At 44.4% G+C, this 9,237-nt stretch overlaps 1 protein-coding gene across 3 annotated transcripts in view; it reads right to left on the minus strand.

The window, feature by feature from the left end:
• Positions 1–8,709, minus strand: part of Wars2 (tryptophanyl tRNA synthetase 2, mitochondrial) — a 57,085-nt gene extending 48,376 nt beyond the window's left edge. For all 3 annotated transcript variants that reach the window (XM_070006457.1, XM_070006456.1, XM_070006458.1), the window contains exon 1: positions 8,615–8,709. In XM_070006457.1, coding sequence (XP_069862558.1) covers positions 8,615–8,704 — 90 coding nt within the window. In that variant the 5' untranslated portion in view covers positions 8,705–8,709. The remainder of the gene's footprint in view (positions 1–8,614) is intronic.
• Positions 8,710–9,237: the final 528 nt, after the last annotated feature.

Consider the following 9,237-nt stretch of genomic DNA (forward strand, 5'->3'; position numbering starts at 1 on the left):
TATGTGCCTTTTAAGACAAGAATCATGGAAACTTAATTTAAAAAAAAGTTTTCCTGTAAGATAAGAAAAAAAAAAGAGTACAAGCTGTGTCTCTATTTGAGCCATAGATATGTTAATATATTTTCAATCAAAATTAAGGACACATGGTCCACCAAAGAATTTCTGCTCCATTTTAGAATGTGAAAAAGTGTTAAATGTCATATAGATGCTGAAACATTGGAATTTCCAACGTGTTTTAGAAGATTTATGGGAACTGGTCCTAGATTGTATAAGATACTTGTCTACTGAAGTCATAGACTGAAAGCGAAAATGTTTGTGTGCCCCTCTCCAATTACTATATTGAATACCCCAATATGATCATATTTGGAAGTGTGACTTTGGGAGGTGATCAGGTTAATATCAAGAGTAAGAGCTCTGGTAAATGATCCTGAGTGCTCTCTTGCCTGTTCCACTGTGTGAGATTGCAGGGAGAAGTTCGTGCATGTGCACAAACTAGGGAGGAGGCCCTCACCAGACAAAGAATTTGCAGGCACTAATAGGTGCTGGTGGATCACACCTGTCATCCTAGCTACTCAGGAGGCTGAGATCTGAGGATTGCGGTTCGAAGCCAGCTTGGGCAGCAAAGTCTGTGAGACCCTTATCTCCAATTAACCACCAGAAAACCAGAAGTGGCGCCATGGCTCAGGGTGGCAGAGTGCTAGCCTTGAGTGAAAAAGCTCAGAGACGGCACCCAGGTCCTGAGTATAAGCCCCATGACCGACCCCCCCCAAAAAAAAAGAAATTGCAACAACCTAGATCTTGGATTTCTTAGTCTCCAGAACTATGAAAAACACGTATTTGTGGTTTAAGCTTCCCAGACAAGGATATTTATTATAGGATCCCAAATAGATCAGGAAAGAGATTTATCAGGAAGAAACTACAATCTATTCTATCAGGTACAATATTCCACAATAATTCTATTACCCTAGGATGATTTAAGCTTATATTAAATATTTAAATGATACCACATGAGTAAGCAAGCATAGCAATAAAGCTTCCCTGAGCAACTAAGAATGTGCTAATAGTGGCTTAATAAGAAAGTTTGTTTTGTTTTTTGTTGTCAGGCTAGAATTCAAGGTCAGTGTGGTTTCTTACTGTTGTTTATAATATTGAAGAAATTGTCTCATCAAGCAGGGAACTCTCCCGCCCAGGTGCCAAGCACTGGCAAAGAGATTCCATTTGTATGGGAGGATGTGAAATCTACATAAAATGCTAATAATGCAAATATTAACACTTCACTGATGAAAAAACTTCATCACACAGGTTAACATATAGTGGATGTCTTACCCAAATAACCATGCACCTTCTGTATCACACACTCCCTCTTCATGAGCTGCCAGGGGACTGAAGACGTTGGTGTGTCTGTCTGTATGCATGTCTATCCTCTACATGCTTGCTACTCAAAGGCACTGTGCTAGGCAGCACAAAGTGGTTGAAAACTTGCTAGCCACTAAAGCAGAAAACATTGTTTGCAGAGAGGGCATTTTCCTTCTCCACCAAACTGGCCAGGTAATCTGTATGCACAGGGAACACACCTGTCTCTGCAGGACTGACAGAGCCACACTGTCTTGGCTTTCGTGTCTCTCTTGTGAATCCACCTTTGAACTACACATCTATCCCCAAGAGGTCTTTTCTCTTTTCCAAAGATGTTTTTGTGCTGAGTGTTGATGGTTCATATCTGTAATTCTACATACTACAGGCTGAGATCTGAAGATCAAGGTTCAAAGGCAGCCTGAGCAGAAAATCCATGAGATTCTTCAATTAAACAGTAAAAGCCAGAATACAGGTACAGATCAAGTGGTAGAGCACTAGTTTTGAGCTTTGTAAAAAGTTAAAGAACATGTAATCCTAGCTACTCAGGAGGCTGAGATCTGAGGATCGTGGTTCAAAGCCAGCCCGGGCAGGAGAGACCGTGAGACGCCTATCTCCAATAAACCACCAGAAAACCGGAAGTGGCGCTGTAGAGTGGTAGAGTGCTCGCCTTGAGCTGAAGAGCTGAGGGACAGCACCCAGGCCCAGAGTTCAAGCCCCACGACCGACAAAAAAAAAAAAGTTAAAGAACAGCACCCAGGCCCCGAGTTCAAGCCCCAGTCCCAGCAAACACACACACACACGCACACACACACACACACACACACACACGCGCGCGCGCGCGCATGCACACATACAATATTTTGAATTGCCAGTTTAGATCATTCTTCCCAGAGGGAGAACAGGAATTCATATCAGGACCTTGAGCAAACACTTCCATTTCCCTTCACTATTGTATCTTCAGGCTTTGTAAAACAGGTGTAAAGTACCACAGGGAGTGAAGTGTGGGCCTGAGTGAGAAATGGTCCATCTAGTATCTTCATAAGGAGCCCTTTGCTTGATATATAAAATTAACTCTGCTCACTTTAATACTCTATAATTAGTGAATTACAGACCTCTTTCAAATGAAAATCCTTGAGAATAAAATTCTTCCTTAGCTGGGTGCCTGAGACTCATGCCTGTAATTCTCAATACTCAGGAAGCTGAGATCTGAGAAATGTGGTTCAAAGCCAACTCAGGTGGACAAATCTAAGACTTTTATCTCCAATTAATGAGCAAAAAGTGGAGGTGTGGTTCAAGTAGTAGAGCACCAGCCTTAATTAAGAGATTGGGAGGAAAAAAACTGAGAGAGAGCAAAGGAAAGGGTGACATTGTCCAAAAAGCCTGACTTATGTAACTGTAACCCCTCTGTACATCACCTTTACAATAACCATGACAAATTTTTAAAGATAAGCTAAGGGAGCACAAAAGGCCCTGAATTCAAGGCCTACTACTGGCACATGCGCACACACAAACACATCTTACTGTTATGAAAATGGCTCACAGCACTAATTACTTTCCTACCTCACACCTTCCCACGTGGTGTCTACTACTTCTTGAAAATCTTTGAGCCTTGGGGCTGGGAAGGTGGCTCGGTGGTAGAGCGCTTGCCTTGCAATGCATGAGGCCCTGGGTTTGATTCCTCAGCACCACATAAGCAAAAAGAAAAAAACCGGAAGTGGCGCTGTGGCTCAAGTGGTAGAGCGCTAGCCTTGAGCTGAAGAGCTGAGGGACAGCGCCCAGGCCCAGAGCTCAGGCCCCACAACCGGACCCTCAAAAAAAAAAAAAAAAACAAAGAAAATCTTTGAGCCACAAATCGCAAGAAGACCCTAGGTAGTGGCGCCTTGGCCACCCATCAGGTGAAGTTCCACCGCCTCTCCCCTCACCCATGGGGGCTGGGTGGATCTTTCAGCTCTGTGCGGTGTGTACACAAACCTTCCTAGTCACCCGGGATCCAAGTATTTATTATTTTGACTTTGCATGTCACCATGGCAAGGTATGGAAATGGCTTTTGGGGGTTGATTTAAAAGTTGCAGGGTTTTAAATAGGGATACAGGTGGGCCCATTGCAACGAGATGTACAAGTCGTTATGTCGAAAAACGAACTTTACAACTTTGGTGGCAGGGGAGGATCGAGTAGGGGGGAACAAAGAGGGATATGGGATGGGAAGGGGAAACAAAGGAGGAGGCAGCAATGCTTGATAAGAAATGTACTCATTATCTTGCCCATGTAATTGTAACCCCTCTGTATGGTATTTTCACAATAAAAAATTTTTATTAAACCTTACAAGGAACCAAAAAAAAAGTTGCAGGGTGGTCAACATAATAACATATCTAATTTGTTTCAGAACGTACCACTATTTGATCGTTAGTGTACAGGATTCAGAATAAGAATACCTGAGTTTAGACTCCATTTTGTGTATATGTAAGTGTGTGTGTGTGTGTGTGTGTGTGTGTGTGTGTGTGCATGAGCGTACCTGCGCACTGATCCTAGGGTTTGAACTCAGGGCCTGAGTGCTGTCCCTTAGCTTGTTTACTCAATGGTGGTGCTCTACTACTTGAGTCACAGCTCCACTTCTGGCTTTTTGCTGGTAAGTTGGCTGGAGGTCAGGCATTTGAGAATGAACACACAGCATGTCTCTATACACCAACACCAGAATGGTGTATGGAAATAAGTGGACAGAAAGGAAGAGAGACAGAAGAAAAGGAGGAGTGGGGGGAGCTATTATTTCATGTGCATATGTAGCTGAAGATAAATTGCACATTATATGTTAAGTTACAACATGCATACACAGCAGAGGTGTGGCTCAATGGTAGAGTGCCAGCCTTGTGTGAGGGAAAAAAACAAACCAACAACCAACAAGCCAGGCGCCAGTGGCTCATGCCTGTAATCCTAGCTACTCAGGAGGCTGAGATTTGGGGATCACAGTTCAAATCCATCTGGGCAGGAAAGACCATGAGACTCTTATTTCCAGTAAATGACTAGAAAACCGAAAGTGGTGCTGTGGCTTAGGTGGTAGGGCACTCGCCTTGAGCTGAAGAGCACAGGGACAGCGCCCAGGCCCAGAGTTCAAGCCCCACGACCAACAACAACAACAAATCATCAAAAGGAAGCCAGAAGTAGAGCTATGGCTCAAGTAACAGAATGCTAACCATGAGTGAAAAAGCTAAGGGATGGTGCCTAGGCCCCAAAGTTCAAGCCACTATACCAGCATGCATGTGGGTACACACACACACACACACACACACACACACACACACACTGAAAAAAACGTCATAAATTGGAGAACACACAGTAACTGAATGGAATGGTATTCTGGCTTTAATGCTACACAGGAAGTGGATAGACGAAAAACTCATGCAATCTGAACTAATTCTACAGTACTAACAGTACTACACACATATTTTTGTTGTTGCAGTACTAGGAATGAAACCTAGGGCCTCATATATTGTAGGCAAGTGCTCTATCAGTGAGCTATATTCCCAGTCCCAATTATTGGTTTTGATAACCCAGTTATGAATCCATAGGACAACATTTGGTGAGGTTACATACAAATTCTCTGGACTAATTTCATAATTTTGAAGTTATCTGAAAATAAAACATTAAAAACTCTTCTACTGAAAACTATATATAGGATTAAAAATTTAATACAATGGCCACTATTGTTTATTTACTGTATTTATTATTTTTTCATCTAGTGATTATTAGCTGCAGAAATAGAACATAATATTAGCCAAACCTATGCTGAGTGGTGAATAATGAAGCATGTTGTTCAACTGCATTGAAGTGTCCACATTTTTACATTCAACTGTGTAACAATAAATATTCTTGCAGCAGTCTGACCAACACTATTTCACTCTTTGTGCGATACAATCCTGAATTCTGTATTTTAGTCGATGATGACAGGCTTAAATTTACCTAATACTATCAGCATTTAAACAATAACATCTCAGACTTTCATTCCTTTGACTCTGTGACTACTCGCATCTCATCAGACTTCAACAGTTTTCTGTCAAACAACACCTGGCAAAATAAACCAGCTTCACACAAATTGCAGACATCCACAATGAGTATAATGTGAAGTCTTGCCATGCCGGTTCCTGCCCTTCTCAACCAGATTGCACCCAGGGCCTCCCCAACCCACACAAGTGCTCTACCACTGGAATACACCCCTAAAACTTCCTCTATTTTGATCTTAAGTTTACAACTAACCTTGAGGGGCAAAACACAGCATCTGAGATAACTAAGGATTCCCAATGATTAAAAAAAGAAATCTTGCAAGCATTAAAACAACGTGGGCATTAAGTTCTCTATCAGTCACAGCTCCTAACAGAGACTTGCTCTGGTTCATCTACTCCTTCCACTTTTCCTTTCGCCTCAGAGGCCAAGTACACAGCCAGAACCAGTAACAAGAAACTTCAGCTATTTCTTGGTTATGATAAAAATCATACATATGATAAATATACATTTCTTTCTATTTTAATACATTCTTATAAAATAATTTTTGTGTTCTACAAAGGTTATGAGATATCATAAAAATGTCTAATGCATCTGGAGTAGGAATCTAATTCTTCCTTCACATATTTCTGCATCTGTTCACAAAATCCCTTTGACTTCAAAGGAAGCTTTTCAAGAGAAAGAGAAGATACATACAGGAAAAGTGGCCATAAATTTTTAGTAGTCCTTCTAAGGTCATTTTAATAATAGCAATATAGGACAAGTATCTCTTGCAGAGACCTAAAATGCCACAAATAATATCAATGACTACAGGTTTGTATGGAGATTTATGCTTTCTTTTTTACTGGTTATAAAAGTGATATATCTTCTATTTAAAACTTGTGAAAAATAATGCTCAAAGAAAACTTAAATTGCTTTTAATCCGCAACTTAGAAAATACAAAGTCCCACAAAAAAGAATAGTTCTTTCATTCCAGGCTTTGTTTCCTGTGTATATAAATAAATTAATTAATTAATATATAATATTGTAATCATCAATCATACATTTTTATATCCTTTTCTCTAAATCTTTAAAAAGAATTCATTAGTCTTTCAAGCCTTCATTTTAATGACTAAAAGAGTATGGAATTTTATACCTGGGGGCGGGGGAAGTCTCACAGTTGGGTGCTGGTGGCTCACCTCTGTAATATTAGCTACTCAGGAGGATGAGATCTGAGGATCATGGTTAGAAGCCAGCCCCAGAATACAAATCCAAGAGACTTTTTAATCTCCAGTTAACCAGCAAAAAGTCAGAAGTAAAGATATATGGTTCAAGCAGCAGAATGCAATCCTTGAACGAAAAAGCCAAGCAAGGCTGTGAAGCCCTGAGTTCAAGCCCCAGCACTGGCATTGGCATGCATGTATGTGCGTGCACACACACAAGAATTTCACGTGTACTTCTTACTCTAATAGGAGCTAAATTTTGGATTTTGAAATAGTAACCCATTCTAGAAATCCTAGAAATCCTTGAAATTCTAGAAATCCTTTAAACAATCTACAATAACCAATGACATTTGAAGTTCAACTTTAAAAATAACTTAAAACAAAAAAATAGCATTCATATATGCCACTGAACACAAGAGGTTTAGGAATTTTTTCATTACAATGATTTTTTCCCCATTTATAGTGATTTAGTGTTGCAATCATCCCTGGGCAGTCATTAGCGGGCTCTACTTTGGTTTTTCTGTTTCTTTATCGTCTTATTGTCTATTCTGGCATCAGGAATTCTTTGAAATGAAGTATGTGTTTAAGGCTTAATCATTTTGGTAGTACATACTTTAATATGCTATTCTATAAAAATGTAATTCTGGTTTTCAAGAATCAAACCTATAAGCTTCAAAGTATTTGATGATATAAATTGGAGTCAATTCTTATCTAACATTATTTCTTTAAATGTAAAATAGCATTTGAATAGCTGTATGTTGAGCAAGAGACTTCTGGAATATTGCACTTTATGCTGCGAGAGCCCGATGAGATGGCTCATGCCTGAAATCCTACTTACATGGGAGTCCAAGGCAGAGAGGATCAAAGTTGAGACCAACCTGGGCAAAAAGTTCAGGAGATCTCATTTCAACCAATAAAACAAGGGTTCGATCCTGGCACCTGTCATCTTAGCTATGGGAAAAGCCAATATAGGAAGATGTCAGTCTAGGATAAGGGCTTAAAAAAGGACTGTTAAAAAAAGGGGGGGGGTAGGGGAGTCTAGGGCATGGCTCCAGTGGTAGAACACACATATTCACAAGGCCCTCACTTCAAACCCCAATACTGGCAAGAAACACACACACACACACACACACAAAACCAAACTTGTGAGAATCACATGAATAAGTCCAGAAAAGCTAGTCCTTCATGGGATGGCTGGGAAATCAGTGACACTTACATTTTGGCTCTCCAACACTCTCACTGGCTACTCTGCCTTCCTAATCACGGGGTTGTAGATTTCCCGAAGTTTGAAAGCACACTGCGTGCTAAAATTACACTCTTTCCACGTAGCCTGCTACAGGCAGGAAGCCCAGAGAGCTTGTGATCTGTCGTATAACACAGCTAGCAGGGCGGAAAAAGCCCTGGCCCTCGGAACCCGGTGTGGCAAGCCCCGCATCCACCACTACGAATAAGCACGGTGTCCCGAGCCCACAGAGGAGCCGCAGGGCCTCCCCTCTGCGCTGGGCCTCCCCCCGCCCTCCCCTGCCTCCCCTCTGCGTTGGGCCGCAGGGCCGCCTCCTCCACCGCGCTGGGCCTCCTCCCCGCTGGGCCGCAGAAGCCACCGACCCGGGCCGGTCCCGCCCACGGGCGCACCGGGGAACAGCACCGGGGAAACCTTCGGGAAAGCCCCAGGGCCCGAGTCTGACTCCCCCGCCCGTGTGGTCATGACCTCGGTGAAGGCCCGGACCGCCGGACCCGACCGCTCCGCCCCTGCAACGCCTCTGCTCGCCCTCCGCGGGCCGTGAGGGGAAGGAGGGAAAATGACCGAGCCAGCGCCCAGGAGCGGCGCCACGCGTTGCTCAGCAACCGCGCTGACCCGGAAACAGATCCCCGGCGCGCGCTCTTTGGACGTCATCACGCACAACGTTCCCACCGCGCTCCGGGGTAAGAGGTTAATCAAAGACGATCGGACCTCGGGAGGGACAGCTCTCCCAAGGAAGCAGGAGGAGAGACACGAAGGGAGGGACGGGGATGAGGGCGAGCTCGCGGGACGGGAAGCCACCGGGAAAAGGGCCGGCTTCCCTTACCTGGGGGACTGGAGCAGCTTCGGGCCCTTTGTGAAGTGCCCGGATGAAGCGCCAGCATCCTGAAGCCTTCTGCCTTGAGTGCAGCGCCATGTTGAGAGGGGCGGAGCCGCCTGGCCTCCGATGACGTCAGCGGGGCGCAGGGTCCCGCCTTTTTGCTGCGCGTGCGCGCGTTATCACTTCCCAGCCGCGGGGAGCCTGGGTGCGGCCGCGCTTTGCCTTCTCTCCTTTCGCCGTCTCGGTGCAGGTTTTCTTTCTTTTTACATTACCATTATTTCGCCCCCCCCCTTAAAGGTATCTTTCCGCAAAGGTGGAAAGAAAACAGGCTGTGTACGTACACGCTGGGCCCCAGACAACATCCGCGACGGGCGGGCTGGCGAGTCTGGCGGGCCCGCGCTTCGGGGGGAAGGGCTGGCCCCGTGTCCACAGGTTGAGAGCCCAGTGCGGCCCTGCCTGCCTGTCCTGTTGCCGCTTGGAAGCTCCACCCGGGCACCGCGTCCCACACCTCTGACCCCAGGAGGCTGAAGCTGTGATTTAAGGCCCAGCCCTGCCAAGAGTGAGCGAGCCCCCCGTGTCCACCCCGGCCCAGGCGTGGCGGTGTGCACTCCTCTGGTCCTAGCTATGCA

Source organism: Dipodomys merriami, unplaced genomic scaffold (genome assembly GCF_024711535.1).
Source record: "Dipodomys merriami isolate MVZ:Mamm:240054 unplaced genomic scaffold, mDipMer1.0.p SCAF_7, whole genome shotgun sequence".
NCBI lineage: Eukaryota > Metazoa > Chordata > Mammalia > Rodentia > Heteromyidae > Dipodomys > Dipodomys merriami.